General features: G+C 34.9%; 2 protein-coding genes across 3 annotated transcripts in view; both read left to right on the top strand.

Annotated features, from left to right (window-relative positions):
- Positions 1-860: 860 nt before the first annotated feature.
- On the top strand, positions 861-11,056 carry LOC126968876 (UPF0415 protein C7orf25 homolog). Of its 2 annotated transcripts, XM_050814002.1 has the most exons (8): positions 873-2,359; positions 2,447-2,633; positions 3,061-3,197; positions 4,929-5,083; positions 6,674-6,894; positions 9,351-9,485; positions 9,569-9,711; positions 10,277-11,056. In XM_050814002.1, exons 1-8 carry the CDS (start codon positions 2,207-2,209, stop codon positions 10,355-10,357), a joined length of 1,212 nt encoding a protein of 403 aa, XP_050669959.1. In that variant the 5' UTR covers positions 873-2,206; the 3' UTR covers positions 10,358-11,056. The 2 variants fall into 2 exon arrangements, with proteins under 2 accessions (XP_050669969.1, XP_050669959.1); XM_050814012.1 differs by lacking the exon at positions 9,569-9,711 and having other exon boundaries at positions 861-2,359.
- Positions 11,057-15,221: 4,165 nt separating this feature from the next.
- LOC126968746 (protein Lilipod) overlaps positions 15,222-20,168 on the top strand; it is a 57,867-nt gene continuing 52,920 nt past the window's right edge. Inside the window, exons 1-2 of the mRNA XM_050813861.1 lie at positions 15,222-15,535; positions 17,836-18,100. Coding sequence (XP_050669818.1) covers positions 15,473-15,535; positions 17,836-18,100 — 328 coding nt within the window. The 5' untranslated portion in view covers positions 15,222-15,472. The remainder of the gene's footprint in view (positions 15,536-17,835; positions 18,101-20,168) is intronic.

Raw genomic sequence — 20,168 nt, 5'->3', positions numbered from 1 at the left:
ATTCTTTTATGTTATAAAGGGGTTCAAAGACAAATAATATTTTTTTAACTGCTCATCTTGTCAAAAATTAATAAATACTTAGTTATATTATACGTAGTATTTACATACTCTTTGCTAGATAGACTGTGAAGTGTGACGGCAGTGAACACGTCGACAAAAATAGCGGCTGACTGCTAACCTCATTTTTCATCAACGCACGTACACTAAAGCAAAGTTAAGTGCATACCGCGAGTGTAAGACGTAGCTTGTCATGGACACGAAGTGATAAACCTGTCCTGTTGTAATACGTTGCCTAACAGCAAGTTATACGTCTGGATGGAGCCTCTATCTAGACGTATAAATTTAGTAGTAGTTACCAGTGCGCTTCGCTTCACCTAAACAAATAGTCAAGTCATCAAATGCAACATACAAAATTTCATATTAAAAATAAACATCTTTTTAGTTATGAAATTTGTAGAAGTTCATTAATTATTATCTATCCTATTCTTCCTATTGCGGCTTCTGTGGAAGAAGCACCAAAATTCAACCAATGTCATGTTTAGGTAGAGTCGACCACCAAGTTTAGGTGTAAGCAAATTATACTATATTAATTATAAAGATGCGCAGAATTAAATCGCGAGGTCCAAAAAAGTTGTCACCAGGACTATAACGCTCATATTAATAACATCTGTTAGGAGCGCACACAGCGTACGAAGCGACACCAGAGACCTGTTTCGAAAAGTCAGAACTGGCTTGGGCACGTAGCATTCGAACCAGTGGTTTTGAGGACGAAAGTGGAAACCACTAAACAGACGCATCGAAAGTTTTAGAACGTTGGAAAAGGTTAATACCTTTTCCAACGTTCTCAACGTCCTCATAATTGAGGCGCTGTATGTTACCCGTAATTCAATTCATTGGGAACAGTGTGGGCTCCGGATGAACCCGACATTTTTCGTTCGAAATTGTAAAATACCTACCATCTCAGATATGCCACGTCATACGTATCACCTCCTGGCTACATAATGAAAAGATATGCCAACATTATCCCGGGAGTCGACATTGTGGACCATTACGTGTACACGGGTGCACTAATATACAACGATGGTAATTGCGCACCGGAGATAAAGAGGCGTATAGGTATGGCTAAGTACGCCATGACCACATGTACACATCTGAAAAAGGTGGAGAATTACCAATACCACAAAGACGCGGTTAATACGTGCTCTTATCTTCCCAATTTTACTGTATGGGGTAGAAACGTGGACGATACAAGATCGAGAAAGATAATCACTGAGATGTGGTGCTGGAGGCGCATATTACGTATGCCCTGGACAGCCAAGCGTACCAATGCATCAATTCTTTCGCAGCTTCGTGTTCGAATCCGCCTCTATACATTCTGTCAGCAGAGACTTATCACATAGGTATTTCATTCATATAATGAGGAGGAAGAATGAGAGCCTGAAAAGCTGATCGTAGTTGGGAATACTGCAAACGAGCCCATGGAAGGTCCCATACCAGATGGAACGGTCAAGTGAAAGACCCACATTCGAGTGCTGCTGTCAGAGAAAGAATGGCCAGGCACCGATGGATAAAGATCATATGAAGTAACACAGCACCAGCATAGCCAAGGATGAGCAAGAATCTCAGTTATGAGGGAACGACCACAGAGAGAGATATTATAACTGCGCCCATGATTTGTCTGCATTGCCAAAATATTCTCTGCAGGAATCTTGGAGAGAGGCTTGGTCGATTTTTAAGCCAAAAAGTGGAGCATTTGCTAGTATTCCAAACTGTGTTCTCATTTTTGGAGTTGAGTAGGAGAGTCATCTTGACGCGAGAGAATTTGGACTGCTGTAAGCTGTAAATGTGCAGTATAAGTATTCCATTCTTTAATATTCTTGTCTATCTTTTCCTGTACCTATCCAAAATCTTATTACCTTTTTCAAAATTTTGAAAGACTTGTAAATAAATTACCTCATTAAAAAAAACTTAACAAAGGGTCAAACTCTCAGCGCGCGGAGACAAATATGCCAACGTAGTGTTTAAATTCTCTTTGCGCCAATAAAATAAACCAAGAAAGAGATAATAGAATAGATAATTAGATAGTAGCAAAGAGTATAATAATAATTATAGAGAATAAAAAATATTTACAAAATTTAACGAAAACTTTGATTTGTCATTTTAGGACATTAACCAGTTTTGCCGTAAGAATTTAATATATTTTAACATGAATATTTCTAGTGAATCCATATCTGTAATGATAAATGAGAAACTACATTATGGTGAAAGTCTTATTAGTAAACTTCAAGAAATACGAAATACAGAGGGTGTTACGAAATTACAAAGAAAAATTAAACAAGAATTGGACTTCCTCCGCCGGGTGAATACGCAATTACAAAAATTAAGTAGCAAAACAGTAAGCCTAATTGTTGTTTTATATTTCTAATGGTTAGAACTTATGTTTTAGTTACAAAATTCAAAGAATACTGTAAAAGTTGAACAATTATCATGTTCAAATCTTAGACATCTCGGTGCCTTAGTTGATTGTTCCTTGAGACCTGGAGTTATATCAGTGTGTAAGATATTTCATATTGATGAAAATAATAAGTTAATTATTGATATAATTAGTGATGAGGGCAAAGTATGGACAAAAGGTAAATACATAGTTCCAAGTGAAATAATTAAGTTTGTATATAGTTTACCTCTACCTTTCAACTATTATTGGCTTTGGGACTGTATTAATAATAAGTGTTTGAAAAGGGTAACATACATTAAATGTTTACAGATGATTTAAACTAGTATTAGAAATTGAAAATAAACAGTTTTAAAAGGATACAATATATGTGTTATAAGAATATTATATTTTTGTGAGAATCAGACTCAGGCAATAGTGGTAATAGACAATGGTTATGCATGTTGTGCCATCTATGCTTTTAAAATTCAAAATACAGGTGTAATTACATATATTTGAATCCTTTAAATAGAAATTTTATTTAAATCTCATTTTGTAGAAAATATATTTGAATAAGTGAGCAACTGCATGGTATTGATAAATTTGCGTAAAGTTGTAATTCTTTTTAGTGATTGCTCGTAATCCAAAGTCTCTGTCAGCACTGAGTTTGGGAAAAGCTTCGTACGGAGCTAGATCAATATTGGACCAAGCCAAAGATTATTTAGAATGTGCTCAGCTTTATCCGTGCATGTATAAACCACCAAAAGTAAGTAATCAGTTTGTGCTTAAATATGTAATTTATTTACAATTGCCAATGATCCTTGTATTTTATTAAATATCACTAGAAGGGCATCCACAGTGAACCATATTGCTGACACACCACTGTCCACCCCTCTTGTCTGTCAGCAGACTGTATCTCATATACCTTCATAGTGCTGTTTTTGTAAATAAAAAAAATGCTTTTACAGAAGCAGAAGTGTTATAAAATACACAGTGTTACTTTTTATACAGTGACAGCACAGTAGCACCATTTTCCCTTTAAGATAATGTGAAAGTACTATTTTGTTGTTGATTGATCAGTATTGGAGCATATACATGTTACGAGGCAGATAGAAAAAGAAGATAAGAAAGAGGCATAGAAAAATCCTATGAGTACAATTAATTATACTACATATAGACTACAACAAGGCTTTCGACTCTTTAAGTCACAATAAGATATGGGAGGCCCTAAAAGAACAAGTTATTTAAAGCAAGTACATAAGAATACTGAGGAAGATATACAAGGAAAGTACAGCATGCATACAGTTAGAAAAGAAAGGTGAACCATTTAGCATACAAAAGGGTGTGTGACAAGGCGACCCTCTTTCCCCAAAACTTTTCTTCACAGTTCTTGAAATGATATTTAGAAGACTAAATTCGGACGGATTTGGAATCAACATTGATGGAACCTGGCTAACAAATTTTAGATTTGCAGATGACATAGTTCTTTTTGCAAAAACCCCACAAGAACTGAATGTCATGGCATTAGAAAGTCACACTATGGGATTAAAAATTAACATGGAGAAGACGAAAGCTATGACCAATGGACCTAAGAAAGACACCATCAGAGTTGGCCAAAGTGAGGTTGAATATGTCTACCTAGGACTAATAATTTCACCCAGAGAAAATATAGAAAAAGAAATCAACAGGAGAATAGCAAATGGATGGAATATTGGAGCATGAAAGAAATAATGAAAAAAATAAAATATAAAGATAAAGAACTGCAGATATCAAATAAATCTAAAGTGTCCAACACATGCATTCTCCCTGTATTGATGTACGGAAGCCAAACATGGGCCCTTACCAAATTAAACATATGCCAGCACTCAATGGAGCGAAGCATGATGGGGACCAGGAAAAAAGATGGAGTTAGGCTAGAAGACATCAGGAAAAGCACAAAGGTGCTATACATAGGAACAAATATCAGGAAACTGAAATGGAAATGGGCTAGGCATATGTGTAGAGGGAAGGAGAAGTGGAACAAAAAGGTCACAGAATGGTATCCTAGGAATGGCATAAGAAACAGGGGAAGACCCCGCCAAAGATGGGAGGATTACCTTGCCAAATTTGCAGAAGTGACCTGGAGCCCGGTTGCTAATGGCAACCGGGCTCCAGGCCTATCCCAAATGGCAAACAGCTGAAGACTATCTGGATTTTATTTAAGTTAGATATAAGATATTGTATTGTTTGTTTTCAGTTGAATAAAAGGCTTAATTATTATACTATTTTGTTGTTGAAGCAAGGGTGCCATAGGTTGTGAAATTACTGAGCTACTGAGAATTAATGTCTTATGTTGAGACACAAATTAAGCATCAGCTGAAATAACCAATACAAATTCAAATATCTGTATCTAAAATAGGATTTTTCAAACACTTGTAATGAAATGGATCACATTTTCTTAATGTAATTTTAAGTTACAATATATAAATGTTGTGTCTCATTTTTACTGAAATTCCAGATTGTTTTTGAATTTGTGAGTGGTATTGAAAAGAACTTAGCTTTTAAATTAAAAGGCTTAGGTGTTGTTGTAAAAGGTGACATAGTATCAAGCTCCCAGAAGGAAAACTTACATGAGTATGAATCTAGTGATGAAGATAGTCTTAGAGAGACCAGGTATTTTCAAAGTTATTAACTTGTTTTAATGTATTATTAATTATATAATATACTAGCTGACCCGACAGATGTTGTTCTGCTCCCTGTTGTTATAATGAAATTGTTTCACAGCAGAACTGTCAAACTGTGCGGCAATAAATTCTCTCATAGAAAATATATCCATATAAAACAAATATTCTATTATCAAAATAAAAACTATCCTATCTATAAAGTTTGACTAAATTCCACTCAATGAAGGAATCCACTGGATTAATATACTATACCGGACTAATGTAATGTAGCAGCATTACATTGCTCATTTGAAGCTCGGACGCGAACACAAGGCTAGAACATGTTACTGGTTGAAATTATCTACTAAGGGATTTTCGAGAGCAAAAAACCGCTCTAGCACTTGTGTACAGGGAAATGTTTTCATAGTTTGATTGTATGCAATCCATGACTCGTTCTACCGTATACTGAAGACCTTAGCTTGGACTTCAGGAACACTAACCACAAAGCATCTAAAATATGACAAAAATATTATGCATAGCATATTTTTAAGCATATATATAAACAAACTTGTTTTATGCTGTTAATTTGTTTATCGATTGCCAAACATTTTTGTATGAATGCGTATTAAAGATAAGCCTTTTTGATTTTATATATACAGATAACATTTCGACCAGTTACCACAAGCAGCATCAGTTCACACGCCAGTACAGTTCTAACTGTTATTAACAGTTGTCATATATGGTAAAATGCCGAGTTATCTATATATTAACATCAGTTTTATATAAAAGCCACAGCCGCCGCGCGGTTCGGGGAGTTGGCTATACTAGGACCTGAGAATAAGTTGCGCCTAAAAATTGTGTGTGATAAATAATGTCATTCGAGAATGAAACTCAAAAAAACTCGAGATCTCGAGCGATTGCCAATTCCGTGGCCATCTTGAGGGCAAAGTCAAATTGGCTTCGTAAAAGCTGGGCGTCATTAACAGAGCACGGCAATACTTCAAGCTGGCCCACATTCTAGCGCTCTGCAAAGCGCAGGTCCGGCCACACATAGAGTATTGCTGTCATCTCTGGTCTGGCGCACCCCAGTATCAGCTCGATCCATTTGAGCGCGTGCAACGCAGAGCAGTTCGAATTTTCGGGGACCCAGTGCTCTGTGAACGGCTGGATCACTGGTGTGTCTTCTACCGCACGGGGAGTGTTCCGAAGAGCTGTTTAACCTGATTCCTGCCGCCGAACATCCACCTTCGCACGACACAAGTTAGGATATCATCCCCACCATCTGGATGTGTGGCGGTCCTCCAGTGCGGTTTTCAAGGAGCTTTCTTCCTCGTACTACAAAAGGGGTACCTTCAAAAAAAGCGCGTACACCTTCATTAAAGGCCGGCAACGCTCTTGTGATTCCTCTGGTGTTGCTGGAGAACGTGGGCGGCGGTGATCACTTAACGCCAGGTGACCTGTACGCTCGTTTGTCCTCCTATTCCATAAAAAAAATGAGGCAACTCACACCAGTTTTGATCCGGTCGGACGATTGCATAGGTGACTTATTACATTACCATATATTTTTTCATTTAAAAAAATACTATATCTTTTTATTCAGACAATTAGAGGGACTGTTATTGCAAGACTTACCTTTATCTCCAAATGCAGAAGAAACTAGAATAGATATTTTGAACCTGGATGTCACAGCCATGATGGCATATGTGAGTAACATGACGAATGGCCATTGCAACTATATCTTCAAACAGGAAGTATTGACACAGCAATCGGCATGGGAGTCTGAGAGACCCGTTAAACCTATTTTGGAAAAGTTATTTGAAGGTAACGTAACGGTAAAGAATAAAGATACTAGATAATATCACATATTATTTTTATAATATAGGTACTTATTGTAAAAAAAAACACTTATATCCAGCTTGCTTAAACCACAAGTTATTGGGTGTTCCAATCAATTCAAATGCAAATTTTTATACTTATCCAAAAAGATAAGTAGTAAAATGGTATTCTTTTTGTTTTGAACATTTTCTGGTATCATGTTTTAAAACCGTATACATCGCCCCACAAAAGACTTAGTAACTCAACTTAGCCGAGTAGTAGATAAAACAAGAATAATAAATTAAGAATAAAATGAATAACACCACCTTAACAAACCAACAAATATATAAGTCGAGTCAATAGAGCAAATAATTTAAAATGATATCGCTCACACGCACACCCTATTGCTATATATAGTCACACATGCACTACTGTGTGCGTGTGTGAGTATAGATATTGAGTCACAATATGAGTTCAGCGGTCTCCTTGAAATTTATACGTACGTCTGGGCGGAGAACTTTTTGATTGGCAATGCGAGCGGCGTGGTGCAGCTAATTTAACTCGGACAGCGACTAGTCTCGGCGGCGTACGTCATGGGACTCAATAGTTTTGTCTTCCCAATATTGCTTAGCGACCGTGTAAGTCATGAGTATATGTGTGTGCGTCGATTCGGGCGCTGTAGTATGAAGTTGAGGTACTGTTCTATTACTGTATTGTGACTGAGTGCTGCAAAAAATCAGTATCTACTGAAATATTGACCCAAATGTTTAGGTCAATCGAACAGCCAAATTGCAGGTTATTGTTATTATTACTTTATTTCTCGAAATTTGCTACTGTATATATCCTATACGTATAGTCTAAACGTCTCTACGCATAGTCTAAATCTTTCCTCTCTTCAACGAGAAGTCAGAGTCAATTATAGTTTATTTAAATAGGCTTAAAATTCGCGCTTTTGAATCGCAGTTATAAACATTTCATTTAGGTGCTTTTGAGTAAAACACCCAAGAAACTCAATGGTCACATAGCTGTAATATACATAACAAATAAGTTTGTAAGTTGCTGCATCCTAATAATTTTCAAAGTAATAAAGAATATTAATGATCGTATATTGGATGCATCAACTTCTAGAGCTTAAATTCATTGTTTGTGTAAGGATGTTTCGAGAATCGAGATCATGATTATCGTGATCATATCAAACAAATACAATGATATTTTATTAACTATAAGAGGTCGATCAGACACCACAAGCAGCACTCGTTCACGAGTTGACGCATGGACCAGCTATCGTTCCAATTTTAATCTATCGTTGCTGTAACCTATTTTGATTGTCAAGTCTTAAACGTCAGCCACGTCATAAGCGAATCTATTTTTACTATATCTGATTTTGATTGACAAGTCGTCTATAGGGCTATTTTTCACCGGGACACCACGGTGCTGGCAACTATTCACCGCTACCAACAAAATGTAAACAGCTCTACAGAGAGTTACTCACCTGGTGTCCATTTGGTTGCTTAACCAATTTGGTGGCGCTATCAGCTCGGACGCGTCATGACTCTGGTATTTGTATGGTGTCTAGTTTGGTAGCTTACGGACCACGCTGGCGCGACTGGTGCCACCGTGGTGTCCCGGTGAAATTTAGTGCTTAGTGTTTTGAATATCAAGCTACTAGCTAACGCACACATTGACACTTATCTGGCTGTATTTTTGGCTCTCTCAATTTGTACTCATTCCATTTTATTAATTTTGCATACGACATCACATAATTCTTCTATTTTGATCTCTGATTACGTCCTCTGTCGAGGTTATTGATTTCCCTCTTGCTGGTATCGCCGACTGCCAGAAGTTTTAAAGGTCCCTCAGGCTGAGATCTAGAGCATATTTAGACTTTGCTCAGACTTTAATTACGTAAAATATTGAAACTTTTTAAAACTAAGTGTGATAAAACGCGAACTTGACTTTTTCATTGGGCTGTCTTAGCTTAAACTCAGCACAATTTCAGTTAGTTAAGATTTACGTTAGTATTTTCCACCACATTCCACCTTCGCACGACACGCCACAAGTTAGGATATCATCCCCACCATCCGTATGTGTGGCGGTCCTCCACAGTGCGGTTTTCAAGGAGCTTTCTTCCACGCACTACAAAGCTGTGGAATGAGCTTCCTTGTGCGGTGTTTCCGGGACGATACGACATGGGTACCTTAAATTTAAAAAAGCTCGTACACCTTCCTTAAAGGCCGGCAACGCTCTTGTGATTCCTCTGGTGTTGCAAGAGAATGTGGGCGGTGGTGATCACTTAACACCAGGTGACCCGTACGCTCGTTTGTCCTCCTATTCCATAAAAAAATAGAGTCTAAGTACGCTCTACAAATCTCTGCCTCAAAAATTGACATATTTACTTCGACCTCGATGGGACAATATACAAGTTTTGTACTTTGCATCCATTCTTTTACCCTTATGTGTAGGTAAAACATTGGTCTGCTGTAGAACGGCCTGGGATGATTTTGAGAAGATTATGAATACATTAGGTGGATCAATGGAAAAACAAAGAGCAATGGAATTGAGAGAGAAATTAACAATTTACGATGATGATTTTGGGGGTAATTTTTTTTTTAGCTTTAATTAAACACCTTCTAAATTGTTCAAAATAATAATTAAGCACCAAAATTTTTCCCCATTATAGGTGTGGACGATTACCCTAGAAAAATGTTAAAAGTTAGAGGGAATGTCCGAATGAGATCTAAAATAGTGTTTAATTTTGGGCATCGAATCAAAGCAATTACAGTGTCAGCAAATGAAGGTTTTGTGAGAGCAGCAATGCAACAGGCAAGTTCTTTATTTTTCAAGGCAGGTCTCTAGCAGGGTTTACTTCGCCGTCGCTGTTTTTTATGTGGACAAAGCGTATGATGATGAGCTCATTAATAATTAGTTTAAACACCGCTGAAATTTATTTTTTTTATGGAAGAAGAGCACAATCAAGCGCATACGATTACTCATAAGTAACCAGATGTTAAATGCTCACAATGCCACCACATTCTTGTGCAACACCAGAGGAAGCACAGGAGCGTTGTTGGAAATGGTCATAAATCCAAATAATAGTTGAGGTTTGGTATTTGATATAATATTTTGTATTTCCATATCTGAATGACAATGGGCAACAAAACTTCTTCCACAAAATAAAACGCCGTGAAGTTCGGGTTGCACGATTAAGGACTATATTTACCAGTCCCCGCTACCAAAACAATGGTTGCGCAACCAATTTTGAGGCGCGACCAGCTCGGACGCGTCTTGACTCTGGTATCGAGTATGGTAGCTTACGGACACCACGGTGGCGCAACCGGTCGCTAATTAGAGCTATTAATTTATTATTTTGATGTTATTAAAATTCCAGGGTGTGAATTATGCGGTTTTTATTCATGAATCCAGAGCTCTTACTGAAGGCAAAGAAGCAAGTGCATCAAAAATTTTATGATATCAAGATTGGATAGTTGTGTTTTGTGGTTACACCTCAAGATGACAGTGACAGATAGCATCTTCTCATTTAATATACTCATTGTTATCATCATAGTATAGACTATAGAGAAATTTGCCAATTATTGTAATCACTGGTATTTATTTAGAAGTACCAAAGCTTGTTTATTCAAAAATTTTATGACACTTTATTTTAATTTATCTTGAATAGGGCTAAATTAAACAACAATTTAAATAGTATTTATAATAATTGTATTCTGCACACAGGTTCAATAAGGATTTCCGATTTGAATTTTTTTTTCTTATTGTTACTGATCATTGTGATGGAACATTAACAAAGCTTCTATTAATTGTGATATACTATGTGATAATAACATGGTTAAGATTGAATAAATTACTATACTAGAGATTTTTTGAGAATAAAAGCTATATAGAGTCGTACTAAATTATGGCCAATATACTATTTTATATGTTGCGGACCAAAATTAATAAAAATAAAAACTAAAAATAATTTTGTACATACTGGCAGATATGGTGAACTATTGTGATAATGCATAATTTACTGATTTGAATAATTAATTACTCTTATGAGATCAATAGATTCTGCATACATAAAAAAATAAATTCCGGAACTAATACAATATTAATGTGTTGATAAACATACCTTTACTTACTAGGAAAATAAATGTATTTGTTATTGGTTGGTGTTTTAGTTACTGCAATAATTTCTACAGTTTAAATACACATTTTGATAGTTGATGTATCAAACTTTAATAAATATAACCAATGATCTAAGGCCGCGTTAATACCTGCAAGCCATCTCGCGGAAGCCTTGCATAAGTTTTTGCAATAGTGTTTACATGTCTTACTAATTCCTGAAATTTATTTCTGCTGTAAATGTCTTGCTATAATCTCGCGGACCATACTACTGCAACTTATAGCGTAGGTGTTTACACACGAGAGCTTACGAGTGTCGCGATAGGAACTGTGAAGACGCGCACGTGTAGCAGCTGCATTCACAATTTTGTAATTGAATAAGAAAGATCAATTTGGGTTCGAGAATGGATTTCTACCAGATGTGAAGCTGGTGTTTACCATAATTTATTACTTACGTGAAATACAACTGGAAGGTGGTCAACAATATTTCAATTTTATTCGTATGACCGCAATTGATTTAGGAGTGTTATAAGTAAGTAAAACTTAATGTCGTTATAAAGGAAAAACAAGACACACATTTTAGAGATTCAATATCACCGAAGGAAAGACTCGTTCTGATGCTGCGATTTTTCGGACTTCATTCTCAGTTGTAGAGAATTCTTTCACGATGGAATTAAGCACAGAGCTATTTTTAATTCGGTTTTTATAATCCGCATGCTGTTTGTCCCACAAAGAAGGATTGCACTCATAAAATCCTATTAACTTTATAGTTTCTTCACGAGTACATTCATGACTTTGCCGTTGACTCATTATTTTCAATTTAAACAAAAACAAGCCGTGCGGGCGATACTTGCTGCGAGATATACTAAACTAGACCGTTAAGCAGCGAGATCTGTCGCAGACATGTCTAGATATGCTTTCACAACTACTCGCAGGAAGCGCTTGACAAACTGTCGCGACGGCACTTACAAGCTGCTGTCAAATAGATTGTTGGACATTTCTCGAGGAACTTATCTTGCAGGTGGAAACGCGGCCATAGAATGGTAAGAAGTATTAAGTTATAATGTTGTAGTGATGGTGGGATGTTAAAGTTAATGCATGTAATCTCAGAAGATATCGCGGGCTTCAAACTAGAGGGAATATAAGGAATACCCCTACTTTTCATAATATAATGATAATATAGTTATGTAAATTCTAAATTAATAAATGTATATAAATTCTAATTTAACTTATTATGTTATATAAATTTAGGCGTTATTGTCGATATTATTCGAAAATTTTATTGCTTAGCTGGTGTTAGGGCATGCCCTTAAAAGGAATGAGTTTTGTCGATATTATGTTGATACCACTCGTGCGCCTGGGACTCGTAAGCATATGCGTTCTAGTAACTCTGGACAGTCTATAGTTCCATTTGCGATATTCAGTAGATATAAAAGGTCGGCTGTTCGCCTTCTTTCATATAGTGGAAGGATGTGGAATTTCTTGCATCTGTCTGTATAAGAGGGGATGTATATTTTACTTTTAAATTGTAGATGCCTGAGAAATCGCTTCTGTATACGCTCCAGACGAGCTATGTATGTATTGTAGTTTGGGTTCCAGACTTGTGTGCCGTATTCGAGATGGCTTCGAACAAAAGTACAATACAATTTTTTTAAAGTTTTAATAAGGTTAAAATCGGATGTGACTCTTAATATAAAACCAAGTGCTTTGGATGCTTTGTTAATAATATTATCAATGTGATTGTCAAATAATAATTTAAAGTCAAAGATAATTCTTATATCCGTTATTGAGGTAACTCTTGTAAGTTGCGATCCTTTAAGTTCATAATTAAATGAAACCGGTTTGGGTTTTCGAGTAAATGAGCATATGTAACACTTATTAACATTTAAATCTAGTTTATTATGTGTACAGTATTCTTCAAATCTTATAAGATCGTATTGTAGCTTAATTGCATCTTCGATAGACGTGATTGCAGAAATTATCTTCATATCGTCGGCGTATAAAAGTATCCTAGAATTTAAAAGCAGGAGATATCATTAACAAAAATAGAGAACATCAAGGGAGCTAGTAATGATCCTTGCGGGATTCCAGATGGTATTTCTATCATCAGGGATGTATAGCCACCGAGCACTACTGTTTGGCACCTATTACTGACATCAGAGGAGAACCATCGAAATAAATTTCCTCTTATACCCTCTAACTTTAGTTTGTGAAAAAGTATTGAATGGTCGATTCGATCGAATGCTTTAGTGTAGTCAGTATATATGACATCTACTTGAGAGGGTTTTATTTATTTATTTATTGTTAACAAGAACGGTCTATAACCAATTACACTTATTAACACAGAATATAATATTGTTGGCAAATAAAATTAAAAATAACATAAAATTCAACTAACAATAAAATTTAAACAATGTCAAAAGTACCACACGAATCAAAGTCGTCTCAACCGTTGTCAATCGTCGTCTTAAAAAAAAATAACATAATTGAGTAATCAAATAGAACAATTCTTAAAAATAATAATAAAATGATAATAACAATAATAATTCCTATTTAAAATATCGTAAATGTAGTCAAAGTGTCTCACTGAACCTCAGGCAAACATTCAAGACTTCCTTCCATGCATCCACAAATAAGTCAGTCAGGAAAGGCTTCCAGCAGCGCATTGAGGGCAGTGAGGGTGCGCGGAATGGGGGAGCTGGCCCGTGCAACTGTCTGACAGAAAGGGACAGCAAGGAGACTGTGCTTCCGAGATTGGCAATAGTTGTCTGGAGTATAGAGCCTGGCCAGCTCATCATCTAGATAGTTGTGCCATATATTCAGACACGAGGTCACTACATAATATTAAGTTGGAAGTAGTAGATTTACCTTTTAAAATCCCTTGTTGTGATTGGCTAAATGTATGTTTAAGTATAGGATTTTGTTCAAATAAGTAGTTGATTATGTAATATTTAAAACATAAAAAAAAACTGATAAAAATTTCAAAGAAAAATTGACTAAGTGAAGACTGATAATGTGATTACGAGGTACAGTTACTTTTTCTTATATGAAAAACATAAAAAATGAATGGATTTGGATTTTATTAGCCTACCTACTCTAATCTACAAATTGTTTTTTTTTTTCTGATATTTATATTCGAACAAATTTAGCGAATGCGAGGACAGATCAACGTACCTGGTGTTAAGTGATTACCACCGCCCACACTCTCCCGCAATACCTGAGGGTTGCCAGTGTTTAAGGAAGGTATTCGCGCTTTCTTTGACAGTTCCCATGTCGTATCGTCCCGGAAACACTGCACAAGGAAGCTCATTCCACAACTTTGTGGTATGTGGAAGATAGTTTAAGTATATAGTCCTATAAATCTGACGCTTAGCTTTAGTTGACCGGCTCGAACGTCCATTTCAAAAGATTCGCTACAAAAGTTAGTTTAAAAAGTAAACTTAGTATGCCTACTACTTGGTAAAGTCAACTTAGTAAGTTATTTGTTGGGCGATGTATATGCTTTTACATCATGTTACCAGAAAATGTATGTAGGAAATGTGTTACAAAATTCAGAAGAATTATTAAAAACATTTTAAGGTATATATAAGGAAATAGGAAACATAAATGACTTTCATGATAGCACGGCCATCAGCTAATTTAATAAAAAAATTAATCGTAATGAAATTCTATATAATTTAAAAAAAAATACCGAGTTTTTTGCGCCCGATCCTCTCAGTTCAATAAGTGGTTTGAAATATTTTGAATAAATGGAATTGAATTGAAATCTTACGGAATTACTTTTTAAATTTATCACTTGCATAGATGGACACAATTGCTTTTGGCACTTAGATAGATTGGGATTTCCACTGGTACCTGTTTGTGAAACATAATCTAAGGAAATAAATAATACGATTTATGAACATCAGTGCATCAAATTTTTGGCTGGAGTGGAGAGTGAATAAACAACAGATACCCAAATACAAGAAGCTCAATTTTTTATATAATAGTGATATTCAAATGACACAAACATGTCTAAAAACCTTGTTAATGCCTCAGAGCAAGATAAACCAGACAAAGAATAATTGCTGTCTGGCTGAATGCTCATACTGTGTGTGTGCAGTGCCAAAGAAAAAAAAATAGCTATCAGTCAAACTGTCAAGTGTCAATGGCCCGTCTTAAATTGGACTTAAGTCAATCTACTATTCTATTGTACTTCTTAGTTCACAAATATCAAATTTAGTTTCAAAAATCAGTCGTGTCGTGTTTTCGTTTTTCAGTCGATAGAATTGAATAAATCATAATAAATTTTGTAAAACCGCAAGTAATAGTAAATTGAATTAAATTAAGGGTCAATGTGATGCAAGTTTCGTATTTTGGAATGATGTAGTGATATGTGAAAAATGAGTGTCATTTTCATAATAAAAATTACTGAAAATTTAATAAAAAGATAGTTTCACTATACTGCAAAGTATAAAGGATGGATGATGAGGAGGCTGATTTACGGGAGCAGATATTTCATAACAATGTCAGAGAGCAGATTGTAAGTTAGTGAACTATGAGTATGCTTATTTTTTTTAGAATTACTGTTATCCAACTATGAATTTAACGTACTTATTTCTGAAAAATATCGTAAAAAACCACTATGTATGTTTTGATGTATTTTGAATCAGAGTTCTGAAGTATAATGATAATAAGTTACTACTTTATAAGACTACTTTTTTGTTAGTTAATTACTTGGCTTATTTACTTTTATGTATCATAATGCCTACATAATATACATATTGTTAGCGATGATTTATCAATGAAATGTAAAAAGGAAAATAGGCATGACTTTTATGATATTTTTTATACTAGCTATCTTCTTAATGTGGTACTCTTAACATGGTACCTTTTCAGAACATCTCAGATCTGATTTGCCATGATTGTTAAACTAGGACTCACTGAGCACATATTCAAGAAACATGTTTTTAGCTTCTTTGACAAAGAAGGCTTACTATAGTATAGTAGATTATATAGAGGATAGTGATACATGGTTATTGTCTGGTTCTGCTCAGACCATCGAAAATTGTATAATATTATATTTAGTAGGCTAGATTGTTATATGATTAAATATATGGGCTGTGAGTTTTTTATCAGTTCTTCTCCCATTCCCATGCCCCTTTAAAAACTCATGTAGCTTCATGATATTTGCCAAGTGTTGTTGCAGTAAGTTTGTTATGTTATTGTCACTCTTTATGGTGAATAAATATATTAATATGTTCAATGAAAAGTTATTGAGCGAGTTCATGAGGTTCGTAATCTAGGATTAATATTTGAAGACAATCTTAGATTTGAGAAACATATAAACTCTACTGTTGCAAACTGTTTTTATTGTTTAAAAGTACTCTATCGCATTAGGAACTATTTAAATACAAATCTTCGTGTCAGGTTGTGTGATGCTTTGGTACTATCAAAATTTAATTATAATGACACTACGTATGGTCCTAGACTATGAGCCCGCACCAAAAGTACTATACAGCGAGTGCAAAATGCCTGCGCCCGGTTTTGTTGGAATATTCCACACAGATCTCATGTGAGTCCGTATCTTAGAGAAGCCAATATTCTGAACATGGTAAGTCGCAGACGGCTACACTTTGCTTGTATGATTTTTGGAGTTATAAAGACAAAAACGCCAGCATATCTCTATTCGAAACTTTATGGGCAAATGAGAGCAGGGTGTTGAATTTTATAACAAGGAACATTGTAAAGGCTAAGCTTTGTCCTCCCAAGCATCACACTGCGGCTTTCAGGGGAAGTTTCAAGTACAATGCCACCAAGTGCTGGAATAATTTACCACCTTAGGTTTATATACAGTCTCGAATTTTAGAAAAAAATACAAAAAATACTTATTAATGACCAATACCTCCCTATATCTCCTGCCTTGGTGAACACTGTTTAAATTTCATTATATTATATAAAATAGCTTCTCGTATTTATTATTACTTTTTCTTCCTTATATATTTACACACATACATTTTTTATTATTTTTGTTATTGTCATTATTTATTTTTAGTTACATTTTTTTTTTGTTAATCATATTTTTTTTCTCATAATAATTATTTTAGTGCCACAATTAATTATATTTTACTTTTAAAAATATGTCAGTTCAGCTCCAAACTTCACACAATGGGGTCACTGAAAATCAGTGTTGTGCTCATAGTGTATGGACACAACTATAACTGAGTGGACTCCAGTTTTGGAAGACCACTGCCACATCAAGTTTTGCTTTTGTTCCTTTTGTATTAAGTTAAGTAAGTTAAGTATTATATTAAGCATATATTTTGTTCTCTTTAACTTTTTTGTGTGAATGTGTCAGTTTTTCTTCCGAAATAAATTCATTTTCATTTCATTTCAATAGTGGAATTAACTCCTTGGACAGGAATAGACAGCACATCCCAACTCTTGCATTCAAATTTACTCTATAAATTTAGGCAGTCAACTTCAGTCAAGTAATGACTTAAACTCAAATCAAATCAAAATCAGTTTATTCACGTAGATCACGGAAATGACACTTATGAATGTCAAAAAAAAATCTTATTGAATCTTCCGCTACTTCGTAAAGGGTTGAGCTATTGAGAAAAAGTAGCAAGAAACTCTGTTATTATTTGTCTTTAAAAATAAATTTTAGTCTACCACTATAAGATCTTTATTATAATATCATTATAATTATTATTTTTGTTATATATACATATAAATTTTATGCAGATAAAGTAATCATTTGCTATAAAACATGATTCAGTATTAATTGTTAAGTTTCTAACTTCAAAGTTAATTTTAATAAAACATAATATTTTGTTTTAGATATTCCTGTTGCTGTTTATACTGTTGTACCTCTTCTCATTTATGCTGATTGAGAAGTTTCGGAGACGAGACAGTGAGGATTACTTTACTGCAGATGAGGAAGAAGTTAAAGTGTATCGTATCAGTCTGTGGCTGTGCACATTTGCTCTAGCAGTTTCGCTGGGGTCCGCACTGCTGTTGCCGGTATCTATTGTCAGCAATGAAGTGCTAATATTGTACCCCAACAGTTATTATGTAAAGTGGCTCAACAGCTCTCTAATACAAGGTGATTCCTTAAGTATATTTTTAATGTTATCTGTCGTTAGTGAGAGTTGGTTTGCTTGTTTTTTACCTTGTCAGCATGGACTTAAATAATTCTCGGTATGTTATTAATATAAGATGAAAGGCTATATGTATTTGTTTGTTGGTTAGTATGATAGTTTACAATTATGTTTCGGTTTTTATGAATTGGTCATGTTGTAATTAGATTGGGTTCAATAATGACCTGTGTCAATAATAATAAGCCATAACCAATGCAACTCTGTAATATGCAATATCACTTCCCTGTCTATCAAAATAGACATCGAATTTCCAGAAATTTGCACAGTTATTTGCGCAATGTGTAAGAGTAAGAAAAGTGTCTCACACTCAAATTTACGCCTGCAGTGGAAAGAGTTTGCGCTTTTCTATGCTTCTTTTATTTTATTACAATAAGGGATGAGACGAGCAGGACATTGAGCTGATGGTAATTGTCACACCCTGCCCATTACAATGCAGTGCCATTCAGCTGCTTTTGCGTACCGCTTCAGTAGTTTTTTCGATTTTACTATGCTATTCTTTTTTTAAGTTATCTTTTGCGGACAGGGTTTCTTTGAGTCATTTGCCTTACTGATTTGACAACGTTTTTAGGACGTACACTACATACTAATCTTTCTATGTCACAAACAGAGGAGGTCTCTTTGTTCCTATAATAATAACAAACATTTTACTAATACCGAGCAACTCCATACCTACTTTGTGTAATGCAATCACAGTGATTTGGTTTTCTTTATAACCCCTACTCCATTTTAATATCGCAAAATATTGTTCAATGCATTCGCGCCAAAATGAGAAAACTCGATAAACAATCAATAAAAATAACAGATTCCAAATTCAAATGTAATATTTTGTTTATTTTTAATTGTAACAGTATTTATGGCCAGACTAGTATAACAGGAAAAATTTCATAAATACTAATTTGTTGCGAGTCAATCATAAAGTGTTTAATTATCATAAAAATTCACAAAAAAAAATCTCATTACAGATAAAAGCAATAAAATTATACAGTAATATAGATTTTTTGTGATGATTCTCAATTTGTATGTCAAGTATAATGGTTGTATAATTAATGTGATAGCTGCAATTATATTTAAATCATTTGTTTATAATTATATAATATTTATCATTTTGTTTTATGCTTTAGTATAACAAAGTAAGTAGTAGTTCAGGATAACAAATATATTATTAACAATAAAAAAAAAATTATCACCAACATTCCACTTCTTATGGGACAGAAGGCCTAAATTTCACTGGGACATGATTCGCTGCCATTAACTGCTACCAACAGAGTATATACAGCTCTATAGAGGTACACACCTGGTGTCTATTTGGTTGGCACCAAACTTTGGGGCAACTGGCTCGCACACCTGCCCAGAATGTTATTGGTAGTGCCGCAACCAATTAGACTAAAGAGCTGTAAGGCGTCTCCCTCACTCGTCCGCCAGTGACTCCAAAGAGGATGTAAATACTATGTAATAAGAGGCGAGATTGCCTAAATAAAAATTGAAATTTAGTTTAGTATGAAACATGCAGTCATTTGACATAACTTTGAAATAGTACTAATTACAGTATTGCTATTGGCCAAGAAGTATAATCCGGCTAAGTTTGAAAGCGAACAGTTGCTTAAAACGTATTGGAATTCGGCTATCTCCTTTTTTAACAAGATAATAGCTGTCATCTGTAAATCTGTCAATGACTGCACGTTTCATACAATTGAGTGAATCGCTTTTTTCTTAGAGTTCCGCTAGGCTGAGTGAGTGCACTGTTGTTTATTATTTTTTTGATATCGGGTGTTAATTGATGGATAATTCGATACAGAAAGATTTATTATCGAAATTCAAAGTAGACCATCAATTTTGGATAATTTCTCATGAGTTTATTCCGATAGAGATTTAAAAATGAACTGCTTAGGCTAAATAAGGATGAACCCACCACTGTTTCTTTTATCTTTTAACTTTATTTTCCTACTTACATACATATATCACGGACTAGTAATAAAATAAGGACTCCGTGTCACCTTACATAACAGTGTAGCA

This window comes from Leptidea sinapis, chromosome 1 (assembly GCF_905404315.1).
Source record: "Leptidea sinapis chromosome 1, ilLepSina1.1, whole genome shotgun sequence".
Taxonomy (NCBI): domain Eukaryota; kingdom Metazoa; phylum Arthropoda; class Insecta; order Lepidoptera; family Pieridae; genus Leptidea; species Leptidea sinapis.
Note: the sequence above shows the minus strand (reverse complement) of the source record. Positions and strands in the feature narration are given on the sequence as shown.

Coding starts and splice junctions, on each gene's coding strand:
- LOC126968876 (XM_050814002.1), top strand. CDS start 2,207: ATGAATATTTCTAGTGAATCCATATCTGTAATGATAAATGAGAAACTA. Junction 3,198..4,928: donor GCATGTATAAACCACCAAAA/GTAAGTAATCAG, acceptor CTGAAATTCCAG/ATTGTTTTTGAATTTGTGAG. Junction 5,084..6,673: donor GATAGTCTTAGAGAGACCAG/GTATTTTCAAAG, acceptor CTTTTTATTCAG/ACAATTAGAGGGACTGTTAT.